Here is a 22,769-nt window from a genome sequence, read left to right on the forward strand (position 1 = left end):
GGTAAGTGGAAAAATCTGCTCATTTCCACAACGAAATGAGCTACACAAAACTAATGGATAAATAAAACCAAGGTGATTTTTGCTGCTCATGACTCTTCTTCTTGCCCTTCCTGTCTCTTTATATTGGAGCTAGTTTGGGCAGAGCAGACTTGGGCAGTGCCCAGGGATGAATAATGACCACCACACCCAGGGGCACTGCAGGACACTGATGTCCCAGCCTGTCAGCACTGCCTAGGGGAGGCATTTCTGTTCATGCAGCAGCAGAGCAACCCTTGGAAGAGAAGCACTGCATCAACAGCTGGAAATCTGGCAGGGATTAACTGCTGCAGAAGCCTGGATGGACTCTGCTTCTAGGTTGACCTGCAGGAAGCTAACACTTGAGTGAAGCAAGGGTGGCAATCCTCTCCTTTAGGTCTGAGATAGTGTTTCTTCCAAACCCTTTACCTTCTCGATGAACCCTTTACCTTCTCGGTGTTCTCAAAGCCAGCCCGAATTAAGAGGACACCGAAATTACGGCTTCAACTGGTGCTTTGGTACCCTTGCAGGATGGCTCCATCGTGTGATAGAAGAGGAACACTGCACCCACATGGGAATGGACTCCAGAAAACAAAGCCTGCTTTCTCAGCAGGTGGTCCTCTGCCAGTGACTTAATTTATTCCAGCTAAAAAAAAAAAACCAACAAAAAACAAACAGAGCGGTTCTTGGACAGAGAACTAGGATTAGCAAGTGAAGTGAAATACAGCCTTTTTTTTTTTTTTTTTTTTTTTTTTAACCCCATTCTAACTTTTAATGAGAAATGCTGCTTTGTGTTTCAGAACTCTGCTGCTTAGCCTGGAGAAGGAGGTTTGTGGGGAAAGCAGCAGTTGCACTGAAGGTTTAATTGTGCCAGGATTTCAATTTTTCATTCATTCAAGCACTTTGTTCTTCTTATAGTAAGAGCTTCTTGTTTCAATCACCCCTCTCCATGTAAGGCAGTCACACTGCTTCACTTTGAGGCCAAGAACTTAAAATTGACAATATTTTAGAAGTTAATATCAATGAAATAAAACATTAGCAAATCAAGTAGTTTATCTCCTTTAAAGCAGTGAGTAAGATGTTATTTACTCTGTGGTCTAAACTCAGAGGTTTCTGAGCTACATGTGTGGCTTACAACCATCTGGCTCCATCAAGAGAGCCTTGACACTTCCACACCAGAGATGCCACCTCACTTCCTTCCTCCCCCGCTCCCAATCTACCTCTCCTTTTTCCCTCTTCTTTCCAGATCCTCTTCCAGCACTCAAAACCTTCCTTTGTTTTAACAGCATATTAACTGTTTTCACCCTGGAGCCTTCCTCCCTTCAGTGCCCATTTGGTTCCATCCCACTCATCCATGTTTCCCTTCTGGGACCTACCAGCACTTCCAACATCCCAGAGCCTGGTGGGGCAGCAGTCATTGCCCTTCCCAAAGCTGGCCCACCTCAGCTTTTCAGCTTTCAAATAAAATACAGAAATGGCAGAGGGGTGCACAGGGTCCAGTTAACTTCCTTCTTTGTAATCCCCATGGTGCTGTGCTTTGCAGTTCTGGCTGGAGCAGAGTTGGTAACACTGCTGTGGCTGCTCCTGAACACCACTTGTATTGTATCAAGGGTTTCCCTCCAAGCTTGGTGCTCAGGAAATGAGGAGGAACATCTCCAAGTCCAAAGGATGAAGTTCAGACACTGCACGATGCTTCAACCTGGCAAAGATGGAGGAGGTGAGCAGGCACTAGCACAAGCTGCAGGAGTAGTTGCCCCAGGGCCAGGGGCAGGCACCATTCAGGAGCCACCCATGGGCTAGGGACTCACCACCACATCCTAGTCAAGGTCCCAGTGGAGGTTTGTGATGTGCCAGACCTGTTGGGTCAGGGACACCCTAAATCTTTAAATTAAAGCAGATGCTCATGTGAGAGCACTGAGTCCTTGCTGCTAGCAGCATGCACGTGTGAAGATTATTTTACTTCCATAGAAGTTTGGATCTTTAGTCTCTTTATCATTTTCAAGAAAATAAGTGTCTGTAGTTTAGCTAATGGAAGGGACCTTTTTGATAAAGCTTCTTACAGGCTCTAATGTGATTAATGTACCACAGCTTATTAAATTACCACCAGCTGAGCTGCACTAAGTCCAAGGCTTGCTCTTAACCCAGGGTGAATACACAGCACCAAGGCTCAGCATAGACCAAAATGGTCCCAGATAGGTCTTGCTACTTAGCATTTGTCACAAGCTAATAATGTACACTGAGGGGAACCACAGCTCAGATGACTGAGTGTAATTGCTTAATGACAGTAAATCGACCAGAGCCCTAAGTAGTCAGTCCTTTTGATTATAATGAGATCACAGGATAATTCAGTTGGGAAGGAAATTCAATAGGTCAGACCAGATTGCCCAGGGCTGGATTTAAGAGTAAAACCAATCAAGCAAAGAGATACAAAGTTTCAAATTTTTTTACTGTATTTCCAGGTTTTTTGCATAATAGCCTACCACGTGGCAGCCCAACATCCACATATTTCTTCAGTAACAAAAATGTAAAATACCAGGGTACAAAAATAAGCACTTTAACTGCTTTAATTCTGCTTATCAGGTAAGCGAGAGAGTTATAACCCTTCACTGGCTTTTACACCAGACTATTGCTTCCCACAGAAAAGCACCAGGATGTGCCAAAGCCTGAGGTCTGACATCTGCTGCCAGACCACAGCGAGGTCCCCAGGGCTCCCAGCAAGCCCATGTTGGGGCCAGCAGAGGTGCAGCACTTCTGCCATTTGTAGCACACAGCAGGACCAGGCCTAACAGCACATCCTCCCTCCCTCTCCCCCTGCTCCCCAGACAGAGATAGATGCAAACCATGTCTAGAGGACTCTCCTCAGATCTGGTTTGACCATTCATCCCAAACCAAGCAGCACCAAGGACTTTCTGAGCACTGCCAAGATCAATCCCCAAACACCCGGAGCAGCACCAGGCAGGATACATCAGGCAGTGTACTTTTCCTCCCCCTGTTTTTTGGCTTTGTGGTAGCGCTTGTAATCCTCATACAGATCCTTAAAGACCTCCCTGACACCTGCTGGTAGTGACACATTTAAGAACTTGATGTCCCTTTCAATGCAAAGGGCCAGGATATGATATATCCCTTCTGTGAGATGGTTCTTCACAGCCGGGTGCAAAGTCACCTACAAGAAGAACAAAACCGCATTAAACTCGAAGACAAAAAGGCAACAAGAAACACCCTGCCCACTGTCAGTGTATATGAAATGCTGACAACATGTTACCCAGTGCAGCACACCATCTGGGAGAGCCTGGGAGATAAAAATCCAAGATTTTGACTCGTGCAATATTTTCCTGATTCTTGCCAACGTGTTTTTGCAGCACGAGAATGCCCCTCGCAGTGAAACGCACGAGAGTGCTACGATGCACCTTTCTGCAAAGACACTGATCAACTTGGAATCAGAGAAAAACTGCAGAAAAGCTGTAATTAAAAAAAAAACACAAACCTAAATCCTTGCCCTACACATTTCAGTAGATTCTCTATGTCTCCTATTTTCTGAGTGCTGGTAGTTTTCCATTCCAAATGAGCACTCTTAGGCCACTCTGTGATTTAGACTGGCGAGCCAATCAATATTAACTTGTCACCTAACAGCTCAATATTTACCCAACAATTTATATCTGAGGACTTAAATGTCCACAAACCTTAATAAAAGAAGCCTTCAAAAAGTTCAGGAGACTGAAATTTCTTTGATCTGTTCTTACAACCAGGAATCAAGTACCTTGCATGTACCTGAAGGGAGCTGAAGGAATACAAGGAGTGACTCCAGAACTCTGTGCTCTGCTCCTGCTCAGCCCTGCCACCAGCAGAACTGCCACCACAACCAGCAACACACCAGTGCTTGCTCTGGAGAGTCCTCTGGTGCTCCAGGATGACTGAAATTTGTCCTGTCCTCACAAATCACTTGCTAAATACTTCACTGCCTGAGGTGGTGCTGGCCTCTGGAATAACAACATTATTTTTGCCACAGAACCATGTCTTATCTTGGTTAAATCCCAAAATTAGCTTCCTGCCTCCAGACCTAAGCCTCTGCACCCCAGGCCTAATGAAAATTACATAAAAAGCTGTCATTAAAATTCAGACTTCTTTCTTCCTGAGGCAACAAATAAACTTTCCACTAATGAAGTACACTCCTAATCACTGTGACAGGCTCCTAATGTAAAACAGCAAATACATTTTATTAGACCTGCTAACATAGCTGGGAAAAATAACAGAGTGGGCATTAAGGCACATAAAACCTTTCTTTGGACCTCTGACCCTGAAGAGTTGGCATGACCCAAAGCTTATTTTTTTCCCTCTGTGCCAGCTGACTCTTCAGCAGGTTTGTAACAGATGTATATTTGTCCCTGCACCATGCACTTAAGTAACAGACCAGTTGAGCACTGCAGTTCCCAGTGAATGCACTGGGCTGGCCTCTCCTTTCCTAAGGAAATGACTGCAGGGAATGAGGACAAGAACACTCCCAGCTATGGACAACAGGGACCAGATGTCCCACTTGGGATCAGCAGATACCTCAGAGCTGCAATTAATGGAACTGCATCCTTTACATTGTAAATTAACCTGGACCTCTGCTTTATTTAATCTTGCTTGGTAGTGCAGTTTCCTATAAACACCCTCCAACACCACTATGGGAAGCAGAACCAAAGATTTAAATAGCTGCCACTACTGGCTAGCAGCTAATTATGGGTTTAAGTGTTTTATGGTCTATATAGTTAGCACAACCAATTTGTCAAGCATTACAGGGCTCTTGATGTGAGACATTAAATGTGTGAAGAGGTATTTCACTACTGCTGAATTAAACAACAGCTCATGGAAAACAAGGGAAAAGCACTGACAAGTGTATGAGAGAGGCAAGGAATCTTTCTAGGTTATCACAAAATAATTCACAAGGATATTTTATTTCCTGGAAGTAGTAAGGGAACTGTTAGACAACTACTTAAGGGGCAAGTGACTGCTTAGGCCACTATCTTTCATCAGTCCTAGTCTGCAGACCCTTAAAAGAGTTCCAGCAAGTACAGATGCCCATAGAAACACTTAAATCTATAAAGATGTTTTCCTCAGTTACCTTTGATGGACCCCTAAGGTCTTCAGATCACAGACTGAAAAGCTCCTGATCTGGTCTCAGAGCTCTGCAGAGCAACATGAAAGATGTGTAGGTGCCCCCTGAACATGCTGAGGCCTCCCCTGCCTCCATAAGTTCTCACCAGCCTAATGAGCCAAGAAATCATCACCTACTTGTGACCTGTCTATTCTGCCTGACAGAAAACATCCTTGTCACAATGTTTGGTGGCTCACTACCCCAACCTCCCTCTCCCATTGCACACATCACTGATCTGGGGTACCAGTTCTCACCCCTCACTTTCCACTTCCTGCTCAAAGCATTGGAAAAAACTTTCCCAGAAGTCTCATGGAATTTGTACTCCTGCTAATATTGAGCTAAGTGTCCTTCCCATCTAAAAAGGTGATAAGACAAGTCAGGTCAGGCTTTCTGGCTTCCAGTTCAGTGATGAACAGATTTTTGAGTTCAGAGAAGTTAAACAGAGCAGAAGGAGTTGTAATAATAATTTGCCCCTAGAATTTGCTGAACTACTATGTTTACCATGTAAAAAAATAACCAATTTATCTGCAACACTGAAAAAAAAATAAAGAAAAAAAAAGAAAGAAAAAAAAAGGCAGAAGGTTGATGAGTTTAAGCTCTGTAACAACCTTCATAATTATTTACACTGGTTACTCCATAATCCTACAGAAACACAGCACCAGGCAGGATATTTCTGTGTAAGAGAGCCTAAAAACAAACACTAAAATTTCTTTCTGTTATTTCAGCCCAGAGCCACAAACAATTTGCAGGTACTTGCAACATAACCAGCACTCAAACCCTGCTGAAATCTACATCCAATAGGTTGAACAGAATGACAACTGGAACTTAGGTCTGGATGTGAGAAGTTCCTGACTTGGCTCTGGTATCCATAAAATCAGGACTGGTCGTTTTCAGGAAGGATCACAATGACATATTTGGTATGGCAGGAGAATTACTGAAAAGCTAACAAGTTTCTGGCTTGGTAACAAGCTTCATTCACTTACTCATTTAGACCAGATAAAAAGTATTTTCCAGGAGACATTCCCAGGAAATTCCCCATCCAGATGGGGCCCTAACTGCTATAAGTCCTAGATGCTGGAGACTGTCTGGGAGAGGAAAAAGCAGCACCCAACGTGACAGAAAAGCAAAGCAGTTCTGTGAAGAGGCATTGTATTGTTTTGCCTTAAAAAAATAACAAACCCCAAAAACCAATATAACCTACACCTTTAGAAAGTTTTCAGCATCTGGGGAAGAAATATTCTCAGGAATTCTGGCTTGAAATAACAGTCTGAATCAAACTTGCAACCCCAAAAGGCACAGCAACTTTGTTAACTTCACGTCTTTTACAAAACCATCCACAGTTTGCCTTTGGAACAACAACTCCAAAGCCAACACAACACCAGAGCACTCTCAAGGTGGATGAGAACGTTACCTTCTGCAGCTCAGTCACATACTGAGCCACGATGAAAGCAGAAAACACAGTGAAGTCCTCCATTTCTGCAGCAATGTGAGTGTACATTCGCTCCACCAAGTGCGCGCACCTCAGGGGAACTTCCAGCTCCTCTGTGCTACCTAAAACAGAAACTGGAGTTGCATTCTGGCACTTAAGGCTTAAAAACTCCCCCAGGGGATACCATATGCATGTCTTGCATTGGTTGTTTTGAACTGCAAGGCAAAAAGGATTTGCTATAAACACAGAAGTGCTCAAATTAGCAGGTACGGTCCCATCCGTGACTCGGTCCCAACCAGCACTGTGGAGGAGAGAACAAGGAGAGTGGAAAATTATATTCTCTACTTACAGGAAATCATTGGATGTTTCTTTAAAACAGCACAGTAAGAAAATTTCCTAATGAGATTTCTTATGTGGAATACAGCAGCAGAGACTGTGGCACTGGAGGTATTTCCAGTGAGACTGCAAAGATCACCTGAGAATTTACCTTACAATGTGGAGGAGAGAACAAGGAGAGTGGAAAATTACAGTCTCTACCTACAGGAAATCATTGGATGTTTCTTTAAAATAGCATAGTAAGAATATTTCCTGATGAGGTTTCTTATGTGGAATACAGCAGCAGAGGCTGTGGCACTGGAGATATTTATACTGAGACTGCAAAAATCACCTGAGAATTTACCCTTCCAGTAGGCAGCAGCTGAAGAAAACTAACACAAACAGTGGAGAGGGGAAATCTAGAAATTACTAGAAATGTTACCTGTTCTGAAAACAAAACAATCCTGCAAATATAAACAGCATATTTTTAAACTTTAGGATGCTATGTGTCCAACAGTTTCCTTCCCTTCTGTAAACATGTTACAGAAGTGAGCAAATTCTCAGTCTGGCACCACTTTAAGAGCTTCACCTTTTCTTCCACTACTGGGCTTTTGTTAGTTAGTTTAGTTTGTTATTCCTTCATGATGCACACACACACATCTGCTCAGAGTTGAGAGCAACATATCAGCTAAAATAAATGTGACCATGTAATAAGCTGCAGGGCATCCATGGAAAGCTAGGATACAAGCAGTTGCAGGATATGAAGTCAACTTGTCTCCAAAAGTCACCACTATTAATGGCAGTGTATTTGTGTTCTGATCAGAAGGCACAGCAGGATTACCTTGATCACTGTGAACATCTTGGACCTGACTGCTTTGACAATGAAAATTCTTTAACAACTTCCAGTATTAAGTCTTTTACTTCTTCTTTTTGAGATATTTAACTACACTAATTCCAAACCCTTCACCATAAAGAGATATCATCTAATCCCAATTGCTGCTTCAGACACATGTCATGTTCTTCTTTTATGGTGACAGTTCAGGTCTGTAATTAACACAGTTCCAGTCTCAAGAAGCTCCATTTAGTAGGACTGATTTGGGGCTATAACTCAGGCATATCAGCATGTACCACCAGAGTTCCATGATTTCATCTACAGAAGTTGTTAGGAAGAGCAGAAATTGGGCAGAGAAAGACTGGCTGCTGCCTACTTGCCATCCAAGGAGTGAAGAACACCTCACTCACCTAAAGCAGCCTCTCAGTTACTTTCACAAGCCCCCAGCACTACAAACCTCACCCTCAATTTTACATAAAGGACAGACAGGGCTAATTTTTTCAATGCCACAGCAAGGTTTTGAGGACTTTGTTTCTGGTGTCAGGCTGCCCTGTTCTGCATCTCCTCTTCTATGATCTATAAAAACACAGTGTGTGTATATACAGTGCAAAACTGGGAAAGACAGGGTACCTCCATCTCCTTTCTGACGTCCTTCATGCATGACAGAAACAACCAGACGATGGAAACTGTTCAGAAAAGATGGTGCTGCTTTCAAGAGCACCTGCAAAGAGATGAAATACAAAAAAAAATAAATCTGAGATTATGTAATAAAAGGAGCAGAGAGAGTGGAGGTCCACCAGACCATAGTCTGAGGGAAATCAGTTCCTGGGAAGGTGCCCTGGTTTGGGCCAGGATAAAGGTGATTTTCTGTCTTGTACTTTTGCTTTTAGCTGAGTCTCTTGTAAGCAGTTGCATTTGCTGAAATTAACAGCAAGTTTCTCAGACAGTGTGTGCTTCTAGGACTGATAACACTTGATGTTTATAGTTACTGCTAGAGACTGGTGTGCAGAGCCAAGGCCACTGCTCAGCTCTGAGGAAAACTTTTACCCTCCAGAAGGAATAAAGAGGTCCCACCTGCAGCCTCCTTTGGGAAGGAAGGGACAAGAGAGATGCCAGCATTGACCAAACAGAGGATTCCATCCCATACACCTCATACTCAGGATAAATCTGAGGGATTACGAGGGCCAAGCCATGATTTCCTGCTTCCCTTCCTTCACCCAGCATCCTGGGAGGATTCCATCCATTCCTCTGCCTGTGCTCCTGATCCATCCCAGCCCATATCTGTATGTTCCTGCCTCCAGCTCCAACTGCTGCTGACCCCAGGATTCCAGCCTGGACTTTCCCAGGGCTGCCCTGCAGGCTCAGGGGTGACGTGAGAGTTATTGGGGGAGAAAGGGAGAGGAATGTAGTTTCCATTTTCCTGTATATTTGTATATATTTAGTAATTTTTCCTCTTTATCATTACTGTTTCATTAAAGTTGTGTAGTTTAGTTTCCAACCCATCAGTCTCTCTCCCTTATTCTCTCTCCTTTCTTTATCAAGGAGGAGAGAGAGATTAATAGAGAGCATCTGGTACTCGGTTTAATTGCCAGGCCAGTGTTAAACCTGACAGAAGGCACCTACAGAGCTTATACAGCTGTCAGGAGCAGACTGTATTTTCATTCTGCATCCATATCTTGTCTAGCACTAAGAAATCCTGGAGCAGGCCTGCAGTCCTGGCCATATTCACATATTAGAGTTACTTCATGTCTCCAAAGCAGCATTTCATTAGCACCCTGAAGTTCAGGGAATTTGTTTCTTCTGGTAGAGAAACCAGACAGATCCACAGAATGCAGGGTCCACTAATACTACAGGTCCCTGTGTGAAAACAGCTTTAAAACAGAGTGTTTCTAAAGGCAATTTAGCAATGTGTACTGCCTTGCTTTTAGAATTTCCCATTTCCCCACCTTTAACTTTTTTCACTGTCAGTATTGACACAAAGGCATGATGCTCTTTTTCTTTTTTCTTCCATCTCTGCCTACATCTAGGAATATCTCTAGTCCTGTGCAAATTTTGGCACATCTTCACAGCCCCATGCCAGAAGGCTGACAGAAAAATCAGGGTTGCTTGAAGGTCCCCAATTTCTAACACAACTAAGTCCTGTTTTCAAAGGACTGCAGAATCTTGACCTCCAGTGAGAATGAGTTCCTAGAGCCTGAGCTATTTCTGCCTCTAGAAGTCAATCATAAAAAAGGGCAAGTTTTATTCTAATTTAGTATCAGATGCTGTCAAAGGCCACCAAAGCAGGCAAAAAGCAAAGCAGGAGAGAAATGAAATTATGTCATTTTGAGAATCCCAGCATTTTAAATTAGAAATGGTACAAAACACTTTCAGACTCTCAGGACAAATATTTTCAAAATCACTATTAAAAAAATAAATAAAACCTCTCATCACTGGGCTCTGTGTTGGTTCTGTCAACCTTTTTTTTTCCTCCTACCATCCCCTCACAGATATACCTTTGGATGACACTGAACAATAGAGAAGAGCACTTCATGGACTCCCAGGAAGACACCTTGATAATCCTCAGTCTTCAGATGATCCAGAGGGACTGTAAGGAGAATGCTGAATGCCAGTGCCACGTGGTGTGGATTCAAGAGAACCCCTTCTCCTTGCCTTAGCAAAGCTGCTACAGTCTCTAGAATAGGTACAACTATGGTGGAAATCAGTGATTGGTCCTGACAGGCCTCTTTGGTTTGCATCTACAAGAAGATAGGAAACAGGTAAGTAAGGAAGGAAGGAAGGGTAAGGTAAGAAACAGTGCAGGAGCCACTACCACCAGCATTCACCCACCAGAGAATGGTAATGCCCCAAGTTGAGTCACTGGAACTAAACCAGTGCAAGCTGGATGAGCAGGGAGACTCCTGCACTTCAGACATTTTGGTGCATCTGCAGCCCCATGCACCTGATGTCCCTCAGGCAAGCAGAGCTGTGAGTGTGGAATTAACTACTCCCCAGTGTCCTGACATGTAGCATCTCTTTGCACCTCCTGACATGAATGCCCTGGTGCAGCTCCCTGCTTCACAAGCATGCAGAACAGCCAAGGAAATTGCATCCTGTGATTCCCAGGCATCTCTGGTCTAGAGACACCACCACCATGGCAGAAGAAAGATCTACACCCTTAGATTTGTACCCTCTACAACTGAAGGACAGAAAACCAGGGTGTGGTTACTTTTAGTTAAGTTTTCCACTTGTAATTCAGTGAATTTATCTTACTATTTTCTCAATATGAGCACATTTCTGTTTTGCTGCTGTTGGCTTCTGCTGCAACATGTGGCTGATGGTTACCTTCTCCTTTGGATAGGAGAAAGGGCAGGAGGCTCAGACTGTCGTGTCTGCAGTTTCTCCCAAGCCACAGATTCCATGGTGCAGTCTCAGAAAATTACTGATAATTAGAAATGGATGACCTACACACTTCACTCACAGGAGATTTAACTGAGGATGGAGGAGAGAGAGGGTCTAGACAAAAAAGTGCAGGTGAAGCTGGAATAGGGATTTGTCTGGTAGCCACAGGGTTTTTGTTTCTGTATCTGTGTCTGTTAGATGTAACCACTACAGACTCCAGCAGATAAAAGGGAGAGGTAATGAAGTTACACTGAAGAGATACTTACAGCTAAAGCTGTGATTATCTGTGGGCTGGCAAACCAGAAAGCTTTCTCTTTGTCTCCACTTAATGGGCAGCTGAGCAGCAGTTTGGTGAGTGTAACAGCTGAGAGTACTTCCTGGGGAGAGATTGATGGTCAGTCACTGGTACAAGATGCACTGGGCTCCTCTCAAGTACAGGAGAACTCTTCCAAGGGCAGTGGCAGTTCTGAGCATTACCAGAACCTTGACACACAAACACCCTCCCACCCACAGCCCTCTTTGGAAATTGTGAAAATTTAAATTGAAATTTAAAATTTAAATTTATTTATTCAATTTTAAATTTAAATTTAATGGCAATTTAAATTTAAATTGTGAAATTTAAATGAGCAGCACTGGCTCAAATGTACTGCATCCTATGTTTATTTTACAGATCACTGTACAAAAAAAAATTATGTGACTTTAAAGGAAGGAAAGCCTTCCCCTTCAACTGCCACTAGGTAGCAAAGGGAAGAAGGGAGAATACAGAGACATCAGTAAACTAGATACTAAAAATGCTGCATTTGGCAGCAGGTTCAGTTTTATTTTTCCTTGCTGGCTGTTATTACAGACTAAAGAAACATATTGCAAACTGTACTCAGGGGGGAGGAATTATATGTGTAGTACAGAGATTCCAGATACACTTTCAAAAAGGCCTATCAAGGATTGATGAATTGTATTTGTGTCTATTTCTGGTAAGACAGAGCCAGACAAACCCCCAAGTTTAGCCCAAGCTTCATTCTCAGGTCACTGAGCTTTTCTAAGCAGGGTACAGCTGGATTTTTTGCCAAAGGTGTTCATTATGTTACCACTGCTGCTTTAAGCTGCTCTGGAGAAAGGCAGAGTATTCAGAGAGCATCTGAGAGAACCTGATTATTAGAGAGTAAGTCTTTAAAGAGACAAATATCAAAAGCACAAATGCAGTTTTGGTTTTACTTCAAAATCTTTTAAAATGCCTTTAAACCTCTTAAATTTCAGCATGGCCTGCAACACCCCAGCTGTGTGCTTTCTGTTGACAATAGCAGGAGTTCAGACTGCTAAATCCTTAAACTGGACAAAGTTTTTTCCAGTAAAGTTTCCATGATCTTTTTCCTTCTCTCAATTTCAACCCAGAACATATCTCAGCATAGTCACCAAGCCCTTAACCATGTGAATTAATTTCACCTTGCCATTGAACATAGGGCAGGAAGAGGAAAAAAAATATTTATCAGATGTCACTCAACTAACAATTTGTTTTCAAGAGGCAGAAAATTGAAGCTGACAATATACTAAGCTCATGCCTTACTTTAGCATTCTGTTGCCAAACATTCTTCACTTCAAGTCCCTGCAGCACCAGCTTCATTATGGTATAAAACTCCTCAGCAGAGCAGTTTCCCAGCAGCTGGACAAGCACCTCTGTCAGCTCCACCTCCATACTTTGGATCACCTGGGTTGTGACTGCAGGACCTGCATATTCAAGAGACACAAGCCCATCTTAATCCCCAAAACAGAGGCTTCCACAGGAAGAAGAGGGCAAATAAAACCTTAAAACAGCTCTGTAGGTACCTTTTTAACAATCAAATGCAAAGCAGGCCCCATGCTTTCCCTTTACCCACCCTGCCAGAGCAAGGAACTGCTGCTCTCAGGTACTTCCTACCCTAAGGATCACTGAGCAGTCATCACACCAACAAAAAGCCCTCATGAGTATGGCAATACTACAACAAAAATGTGTGCTTAGGCCAAGGGAGTAGGCTGAACAAGGCTTTTCCTACAAATGCAAGCCAGAGAGGCATCACAAGTCACAAAAGCATTAGGATGACAGTTTAGGTCTCTGCTGATCATATGTCACACTTCCCCCCCACTTCCTCAACCATTACTACCTAGATAGTCCTGGACTAGTTTATATCTTAACCTGTTCTGAAGGCTTGGTCCTTAGTTACAAGATCTGTGCAGTTATGAAAATTTTCTTCAACAGGAACCCATATTTCATCCTATTTAACACTACACTTACTCATTAGAAATTCTTACAACTTTTTGCAGTGATTAATTAGGTCCCCAGGCTAAAGCACTTTACCAATCTTACACCAGTAAAGGGACATGTAGGATGAGAGAGTGAAAAGTCACCAAAAACATAACAGCCATGGACATGTCCTCATGGCTCCCAGTTGTAGTGGGAAATCCCTACTTTAAGTGTCCTTACTGAACCCCAAAATTCCAAAGGATCAAACTGCAGGCCAGAGAAGAGGCAGACTAAGCCTGTGTCTATATGTATGTTCCAGCTCAAACCCAACTGTGCAACCTCAAGATCCAATTTTCCCTGGAGAGTGTGTTCTGCTCTTAACTGCCTGTTGCCAATGTAATAATAACACTGAGATCATGACTGCAGTTCACTTGAGCACCAGTCTCCAAAGTAGGGTGTGCACAAGATAATCCCTTAGGGTGCACAAGTTATAAACTACAAAATAGTGTTTATTTCATCTTTACCTCATGCTTTAACTTTTTTTTTCCTGCGTGCTTTGTACTGTACATAGTACACTGGTACAGTAGCACATGCTTATAATCTATGTGTAACTGTATCAAGATGTTTGTATCTTATCATAGAATGGCTGAGGTTGCAAATCATCTGCTGCAAGCTCCCTGCCATGCCCAGGGACACCTCTCATCCAGCCCAGGTTGCTCCAAGCCTCATCCAATCTGGCCTTGAACACCTCCAGGGAGGGGACAGCCACAGCTTCTCTGGGCAATCTGTTCCAGAGTCTCAGCACCCTCCTATTGAAGAACTTCTTCCTAACATCCCATCTAAACCTCTTCTCCTTCAGTTTCAATCCATGCCCTGGATGGATTGCCCTCTTGCCCTGCCACTGGACACCCTTATGAAAAGTCCCTCTGCAGCCCTCCTGGAGGTTCCCTTCAGGAATTGGGGGGCAGCTCTAAGGTCCCCCTGGAGTCTTCTCTTCTCCAGGCCAACCAATCCCAGCTCCTTCAACCTCTCATCCTAGCAGAGGTGTTTCAACCCCTGGATCATCTTTGTGTCCCTCCTCTGGACTTGCTCCAAGAGATCCAGGTCCTTCTTATGATGCAGACACCAGATCATTACCAAATTAGATGGCAGCTGTGGTCTAGGTACCACACAGTACAACACTGCCTCCTTGAAAATCTTCCTGTTATGCATTTATAAAAGGACAGCTTACTGCTTCAACACAAGCAAAGAGACACAGAGTTCTCAAAAAGCTGCACGTTTTGCTAAAAGGCTTTTGCCCCTGTACTCAGCCCTGGTGAGGCCACAGCTTGAGTCCTGTGTCCAGTTCTGGGCCCCTCAGCTCAGGAAGGAGATTGAGGTGCTGGAGCAGGTCCAGAGAAGAGCAAGGAGGCTGTGAAGGGATCCAGCACAAGTCCTGTGAGGAAGGGCTGAGGGAGCTGGGGGTGTTGAGGCTGGAGAAGAGGAGGCTCAGGGGAGACCTCATCACTCTCTCCAACCCCCTGAAAGGAGGTTGGAGCCAGGGGGGGGTTGGGCTCTTTTCCCAGGCAACTCTCAGCAAGACAAGAGGGCACAAAAGGTCTCAAGTTGTGCCAGGGGAGGTTTAGGTTGGAGATTCGAAAGAATTCCTTTACCTAGAGGGTGATCAGGCATTGGAATGGGCTGCCCAGGGAAGTAGTGGATTCTCCGTGTCTGGAGATATTTCCAGAGCCTGGATGTGGCACTGAGTGCCATGGGCTGGGAACTGCAGCGGGAGTGGATCAAGGGTTGGACTTGATGATCTCTGAGGTCCCTTCCAACCCAGCCAATTCTAGGATTCTATGATTAACTTGCCTCTGTGCTGCAAAATTAGCAATGAAAATGGAGAAAGGGAGTTTTCATACCAGCGAGAAGTTTCCTTATGGCAAAAACCACAGTAACTGCAGTTTCTTTCCCAGGATAGAGCTCTGGCACTGAGCAGAAGACCACAAGGAACTGCAAGGCAGACTGAAGGAACCGCAGGTTATCTCCAGCACAGGGCAGCTCTCTGAGTATCTGAGAGTAAAACTTCTGGTACAGTTTAACACGGGGTTGGTCCAAAAAGCCACCAGGCTCCTTTTGCCAGCCCTTCTTGACAGCATGGCTCAGGTCTGCTTTGAGAAGGGTCGTGACAGATGGTATGAATGTCAGAGGCAAAGGCTGGGTTTGGGTGTTATTTTGAAGACCATGCTCAACAGTTCTGACCATCTGCAGAACTACTGGCTCCAACAGAGCAGCCAGCACATCAGCAGACTGCAGCTTCTTCTCTGGCAGCTGCTGAAGGTAGAGTGTGACCACATGACAGAGTGTGGTGAATGCCATGAGCAGTAACTGCCCAGCTGCAGGGTTGTAATTTTTGCAGCCTTTGCTTTTGGCTGCACCATCTGCTTTGCAGCTCATCAGGAAAGACATGATCTTCTCCAAGTTGAGCCTCACACTTTGCCTTCTTTCAATAATCATCTGAAGAAAGTTTTCCAAGAAGGCTTGGACTTCCTGGAGATACTGTGCCCAAACAGGAACAGTCAGAACATCAGTGAAGACTTTACTGGCTGTAAGCTGGGAGCCCATGACAGTCTCAAGAACATCACTGGCATGAAACACCTTAAAAATAGAGTTGGCATTCCTGCCTGCTTGCAGGCACCTCAGGAGGTGGAAGCAGGTACTTAAAAACTTCAGCAGCAGCAGCTTGCTGCAAGAGGCACCAGCTCTGGTATTGGATATCAGGGACAGCAGCACCAGGAAACACCGGGTAGAATCAGAGGGAAGAAGACTGTCCAGCTTCAGAAAAGAAACAATTTCTAGCAGACCTAAGCATCTTTCTAGCTGGTGTTCTTTCAGGATGACAGGGCAGCCACTTTTTGCTAACAATACTACACACTGGGCAACTCTCTCCAGCGTTTTCCAAGACAAACTGAGCTCATCCTTCAGCAGTTTGCTTTCTGATGGTGCTTCCAATGGGTTAACAGGTCTGCAAGGAGCCAGGATTTCTTCGTGCCAAGGAATCCGATCTGCAGACAGCTGTTGAAGTGGCAGATCTGCTGCATCCTTAGCAGCAGAGGGCAGCACTCCAGCGACCTGATGAATAAGACTGGTCAGAAAAGCACAATGCAGGACCTTCATTTCTGGGAAAAAGGAGCTTTTTATAAAACTGAGAGACACCTTTTCAATGCTGATGGAAGGCTCCTGGTCTGCGACAGCTTCCTGAGCTTGGCCCAGTACTAATGTCTCTAGAAGTATATCTGCAATGTACTCTACATCCTTCAGGGAAATATAAGGCAAGAGAATGGTCAGGTTGGAGATGACAAGGTGCCAGTGGGCAGTGGGATAGGTGAGATCATTTATTGCACTGATGTCTCCATCCCACGGTTCGGATTCCCTCCTGCTCATGATGGACCTCCCAGACTCCAGGATGAAAGCTGCAGCATGCTGCAAAGTCTTCAGATCAGCTTCAGTCTGCATTAAAATCGTCTTCATATTCTGAAGTGTGAGCAGTTCCAAGCAATATTTACTAGTGGCAAAACTGTTTGCAAGTTCCATGACTCTCTCCCAGCACTGCTCTTCCACACCAGGGAGGAAAACTGAAGTCCCACTGTGCCTTGCAGCTGATGCAGTAACAACACCAGCAACTTCAGCTGCTGGAGACACGTATTTACTGCAGCTAACACCAAACAAAGTGTCTACCTCAATCCAGGTGTAAACAAGGAGGAAAGCAGAGTCACTGGCCTTTCTTAGCCAAAGCTCTGACTTCTCCTCCTCTCTTCTAGGAGCCTGCAGCAGTTCCATCAGTGGCTGGATTATGCCCTTCTGCATCTTTGCCAGCAGACTCTGAGTGCGAAGGATGACAGGGGAAGGAGTGACATCATCAAGGCTCCTCATGTTGAACAGAAAAGCATGCAGCACCAAGCTCAATGACAGGAGCTTCAAGGCCATGTCATCTGACCCTTCAACAGCAGGAATGATAAGGGTCTGGCATTTCTCCACAAAGAGACACAGAATGTCCAGAATCTGGCTGGGAGGTAGTTCAAGGAGGCACTCACGAAGCTTCAGAGTCAGGGCAGCAGAGAAGACAGGCAGCCTCATTTCATCAGCAGCTGGCTGGCAAATGACTGTCAGCACCTCCTCAAAGAGCCTGGGGAACTGTCTTAGCTTGGAGTAAGTCTGAAACATGGAGCTGATGAGAGCCTCCTGGGGCTTCTTCGTACGCGGCTCGGAGACGTCGGCATCGATCCAAGCTGAGGCCACCAAGTCATCCAGGTCTGGTTCTACTATAAGGTGGTTTAATGACATCAGGAGTTTAAGACACCTGAACCAAGCTGGGATGGAAGCTTGGGAGTGGCTCAGCAACACCTGTGCCAGCTGGCGGTAAAATCCAAACTGTATCTCCTTGTGCCGGATCCGGTCACTGGCAACGTTGTAGACATCGTTGCTGAGCACCAAGCTCAGCAGCTGTTCCAAAGCCAGCAGCTCTGCACTCCAGTCTGCAGGAGACAACATGTCCTCCATCACACCCTGCTGTAGGCCAGAGAGCCTGAGACAGCCAAAAAGCCTGCTGAGCATGTGGAAACACACGAGGTGGTTTTCTGCCTTACAGTACGAGTCCAGGAAGAGCTTATACAGCAGGGACACTGAGCCAGCCACAACAGCTCCATGGAGAGCAGGTTGGCAAAAGTCACTGCCCAGCTTGGTCAGCACTGTGTTGACTGGTAACAAAAGGCTTTTCAAAGCTCCTTTCTTCTTCTCCTGGAGTTCCTGTTCTGGCAGCAGCTCCTCTTTGTAGGATGAGAAAAGCTCAGGCTGGAATAGGCCAGCCCGCAGCAGAGTTTCCACTTGGTTCCGGATCTCCCTGCTGAGGTGCTGCCGCACGCGGCTGTCGTCCCCCTGTGTCCAGTTCCTGACAGCCAGCAAGTGCCTCAGGAACAGACAGGGCTGCAGCAGGTGACTTGTCACTTGCCCAAACACACGATTTGGGTTGGTTTGCTGCCTCTGGAGCAGGAGGTACTGAGCAAAAGTAAGCTGGAGGACACTGAAGAGCTGGGGGCCCACGGCATCCTCGGGAGCCAGCTGCTGACACGCCAGCTTGGACAGCTGGCTGAGGAGATCAACCAAGAGCTCACACTTTGCTGTGTAAATGATGGAGAGGGAAGGAGTGGAAAGGATGCCACTGGAGCAGCTCAGCACTGTGCCAATGTTTTGCTGCAGTTTTGGAACACAGGCCTCTGATAACCTTTTGTTTATGACCTGAGGAGTTAAGGAAATAAAATAGAGAAAAAACACAGTCAATTCTGCACACAAAGATAAAGCTCATTGTAATGAACCAACCACACCTTCTGTGAGCTCTGGCTGCAAGATGGAAGCAACAGGGACCTACTGAGGGTCTCATACCACAGGGCTCAAGCTAGAAGTTCCTCTAGCCAGAATGCTGTCCCTGCAATTGTATGTACAGCAGGAGTGAGCAAGCCCTCCTTCAGGATGTGTGCTACAGGCTACAGCATAAAACCATCCATACTTGATCCTAATTAATAATTAAACCTGCAAAAAGGAGGAAGGGTAAGTTCCCTTCTTTCTCACAAGGTGCCCCAAATTATGTTCCAAACAAACAACAACAAAAGCACATCCAACACACATCCTAGCTTTGATCCAGTAAACTTATGCAGTAAGAGTGTTGACAACTAAATACCATCTTTGTATTTTAAAAAGAGCCTCTTTCCTGTGCTGATGTCTGGAATCTGGGAGATTGTTCTCTTTGAGGGATACACAGTTCTAAAGAATTGTTTACTTCAAATTGCATTTCCCTTTCTTTTGTCAAACTTTGTGTTGGTCTCCCTATGGTTTTCTTCTTTCATCCCCTTTTTATTTGCTCCCTTTTCTCACCTCCAGATAATCTTGTCAGCAAAGAAATTCAGCAGCTATTCATAAACCTGCTTCTATTCCACAAGTAAACACCTCAATTGTCTCCTTACATCTTCCAGTGGGCAGTTCATCTCCTGGGCTCAAGCCACATTAGATGAAAACAAATCCTTAATATTTTCCACTGGATCCTCAACTACCTCTGTCCTTGGTCTTTAGGATCCTCTGGTCTGTACCTCCCACCCAGTTTTCAGACAGACAGGTTTTCCACATCCAGAGCACATTTAAATTTGGCACACTTCCTGTTAGCAGCTTCCATGTAACCAATTCTCTGCATTTCACAACACAATTTACTGCCAGTAAAGACAATCTTCTCCCAGCTCCTCCTAACCAGCTCACAACTCAAAGTCTCATTTTTCCAGCCATTTTGCCTGCTTTTCCAGCCATCCACTCATTCTGCAGTTTCTGTAACCAGGCAGCTGAATAAGAAGTTAAACTTTCTGCTCCAGTCCTAAACTGTAACTGAAGTCTTCCCAAGTCACTTTCAGATGAGGCTAAAACAATTATATGATTAAGATCAATAATGATTCAGTGCCATCACTGCTTGGAGTCAGCAACAAATGGCAGTATAAAGCAGTAAATAATATAGAAAAGCAACATACAGAACTGAGCCTTTGCTTACCAACTGAAATACTTAAACCAGTTTACTCTCTGATGGTGTATAAAAGTTAAAGACAGAGAGGAATATTAACTGTGAGGTTACAGTGAGAACATTGTTATTTTCAGCCTTACCACTGCACCAATATAAACAGCACTGCTGAACAGAAATGGAGAAGTTTTTATTAGAGGTTCTAAAAGCCACTGGATTAATTATTATATATTTCACATAACACACTACACTGTGAGGAAGAGCCACATACTATGGTAGATTTGCACTGCTATCCAGCATGCTGCAAAATATCCACAGTTCTACTTACCTGTGCAATTGAAAAACTGAGACCAACTGTCTTCCCACTCTTTAAGAGAGTCTGTAGTCTTCTACTATGGATAATGTTGTCTAAATATGCCCAGAGCTTCTCAACAACTTCATCCTCCAGTTCAAGTTTCTTATTGTAGTATGAGACCAATGTATGGCTTACCCAGTCAAGTAATACCTGTTAAGAAAAGGGAAAAGAAGTAATTTTTAATAAACCCCATGCAAGAACAAGACAAAAGCTGTACCTGTTCACAATTACAGCACTTGTACCTTGAGAGCTGCTCTACATCAGTGCAGGCCAGCTCTGGATGAACAGAGAAGCTCATCCTTCAGGCTTTAACCAAGATCTAAATTTCTAAGATCTTTCACTCTAAATCCATTGTTGCCCCTCTGCTCCCCTGTACTCTCCTAAGACAGCTTTTAGGAGTCAACATCCTCAGGCCCTTTTCACCAGGGTATAATTGTGTCAGTCAATACTGATTGGCAAATGTAGTCTTTTAAATCAAAGCTTAAGGAACCAGATGGTTCTGACTTTCTGACAATTGCCATTCCTTTCACATCCTCCCCTCAGTATGTTTAGATTCACTACTTAAGAAATTCAGGCCTAAGAATTCAGACATGTGCAAACTGGAAAAGGTTGAAACCTACTAGATTAGATTTATTTTGAATAAAACGATGGTGTATGCCTAGAGTTAATATTCTAAGTAACTAAAATGACAAGAATTCAAAACACTGATCCCAGGTGGTAAAAAACCCAGACCCCACAAAACTACTGGGCTGGAGAAGCAGCACAAGCCACCCCTCTCTCACTTGGGCAAACCCTGAACAGACCTTCAGGAAACAGGGTCAGAACAAAAGACCTGAGGGGAGAGGATGGGTTCCACACAGTGAACAGAGAAACCCATGAATCCAGAGTGCACTCTTTCCATTTGCACAACTTTAGAATGTTGGGAAACACCTGTAGCTTGTCAGCTCTCACAGCCTGAAGTTCTTGTTCTTAACTGTTACCAGAAGCAGCAGAATTTAGAGGATATAATAAACAATGCTAACAACAGCTCTGAGCACCATGGCTTCTCATCTATCCCTGAGACAAACACATGCACTGCCCTGTCTATATGAAAAGTCACATGCACTGCCCTCTCCATACATTAAAGACTCTTCCTCCCCTGATGCAGATCCTTCTGCTGAGGCTACTTGGAAGATGACATTATGAAAACTTTTCATACAACTACACAGCAATCAACAGCTTCTTACAATTCACCATCAGAGATTTATTCCCATTACTGCCTAAGGTGAAAGCTTCAGCAACTAGATCTGGATTTTACTGCTCAATTCACCCTCAGCAGAAATTATTTATTGGGATTAACTTCTTGCTGTTCTTTCTCCGTGTTACCATCACTAGACACTTACTTGCTCTTTATTGGGCAGGACGCACTGGTGAGAAATCCAGGCGAAATGGGCGAGTTTCAGTTTGTCTTCCCAAGAAGTTTTCCCGCTTTTCAGCTTCAGGTAGATCCCGGAGTAGACGGCTGCCATGGGGACGGCACACAGACACCTCCCAAGGGCGGAGAGACACGGCTGAAAACACCACCGAGGAGAGGGCAGCTCGGGGGGGAGCGGGCAGCGAACAGGGGGGAGAGGGCAGAAACGGGGGGGGGAGAGGGCAGAAACGGGGAGGGAGAGGGCAGAAACGGGGGGCAGAGGGCAGAAACGGGGGGGAGGGCAGCGAACGGGGCGGAGAGGGCAGCAAAACGGGGAGAAGGCAGCGAACGGGGAAAGGGCAGCAACGGGAGAGAGCGGGTGGACCCCACACTCACCCCCTGACCGCCCCCCGCCCTCCTCCTCCCTCACACCCCCCGCAGCGCCCACCACACTCACACCCACCCACCCAGGTCTCCACACGGGGGTCGATCTCTCCTCACGGGTGTGTGTGTGTGTATGTGTCTCCTCAGGGGTTTCTCCTCACGGGGGTCTCTACTCACGGGGAGGGGGTCTCCTCACAGGGGGTCGGTCTCTCCTCACGGAAAAGAGGGGGGGGGGGGGGCGAGGGGTGTCTCTCCTTACGGGGGTCTCTTCATGGGGCGGGTGTCTCTCCTCACGGGGGCCTCCTAACAGGGAGTTGGTCTCTCCTCAGGGGGTGCGGTTTCTCCTCACGGGGGTCTACTCATGGGAGGGGTGTGTCTCTCCTCACGGGGGGGATCTCTCCTCACGGGAGTCTCCTAACAGGGGCTTGGTGCCTCCTCAGGGGGTGGGGTTTCTCCTCACAGGGGGTCAGTCTCTCCTCACGGGGGATGGGGAGGTTCTCCTCACGGGGGTCTCCTCACAGGGGGTCGGGGTCTCCTCACAGGGGGTCAGTCTCACCTCACGGGGTTGGGGGGGGGAAGGTGTCTCCCTGCCCGGCCCTCCCCGTCCCACCGCGGCCCTCTCTCGCTCCCTCACCTCACGGCCGCACGCGTTCCCCTGCCCGCCCCGCCCCGGCGCCCTCTGCCCCGGCTAGGCAGCGCGGGCCGAGCGCCGATGGGTAGAGGCAGCACCGGACAGGGAGGGAAGGAGGGAGGGGAGGGAAGAGAGAGGGCAGCTCGCACCCAT

General features: G+C 45.5%; 1 protein-coding gene across 5 annotated transcripts; it reads right to left on the reverse strand.

Annotated features, from left to right (window-relative positions):
• Positions 1 to 2,444: 2,444 nt before the first annotated feature.
• URB2 (URB2 ribosome biogenesis homolog) lies at positions 2,445 to 22,656 on the reverse strand. Of its 5 annotated transcripts, none has more exons than XM_030448428.1 (10): positions 22,620 to 22,656; positions 21,591 to 21,758; positions 20,182 to 20,358; positions 15,223 to 18,595; positions 12,668 to 12,828; positions 11,373 to 11,483; positions 10,221 to 10,463; positions 8,356 to 8,446; positions 6,561 to 6,700; positions 2,445 to 3,178 (listed from the first exon to the last, which is right to left on the reverse strand). In XM_030448428.1, the coding sequence occupies exons 2-10, from the start codon at positions 21,714 to 21,716 to the stop codon at positions 2,981 to 2,983; spliced, it is 4,620 nt and encodes a 1,539-aa protein (XP_030304288.1). In that variant the 5' UTR covers positions 21,717 to 21,758; positions 22,620 to 22,656; the 3' UTR covers positions 2,445 to 2,980. The 5 variants fall into 5 exon arrangements, with proteins under 5 accessions (XP_030304288.1, XP_030304287.1, XP_030304285.1 ...); XM_030448427.1 differs by lacking the exon at positions 22,620 to 22,656 and adding an exon at positions 22,542 to 22,615 and having other exon boundaries at positions 21,591 to 21,735; XM_030448425.1 differs by lacking the exon at positions 22,620 to 22,656 and adding an exon at positions 22,542 to 22,607.
• Between the last annotated feature and the right edge of the window lie 113 nt (positions 22,657 to 22,769).

This window comes from Calypte anna, chromosome 3, assembly GCF_003957555.1.
Source record: "Calypte anna isolate BGI_N300 chromosome 3, bCalAnn1_v1.p, whole genome shotgun sequence".
NCBI lineage: Eukaryota > Metazoa > Chordata > Aves > Apodiformes > Trochilidae > Calypte > Calypte anna.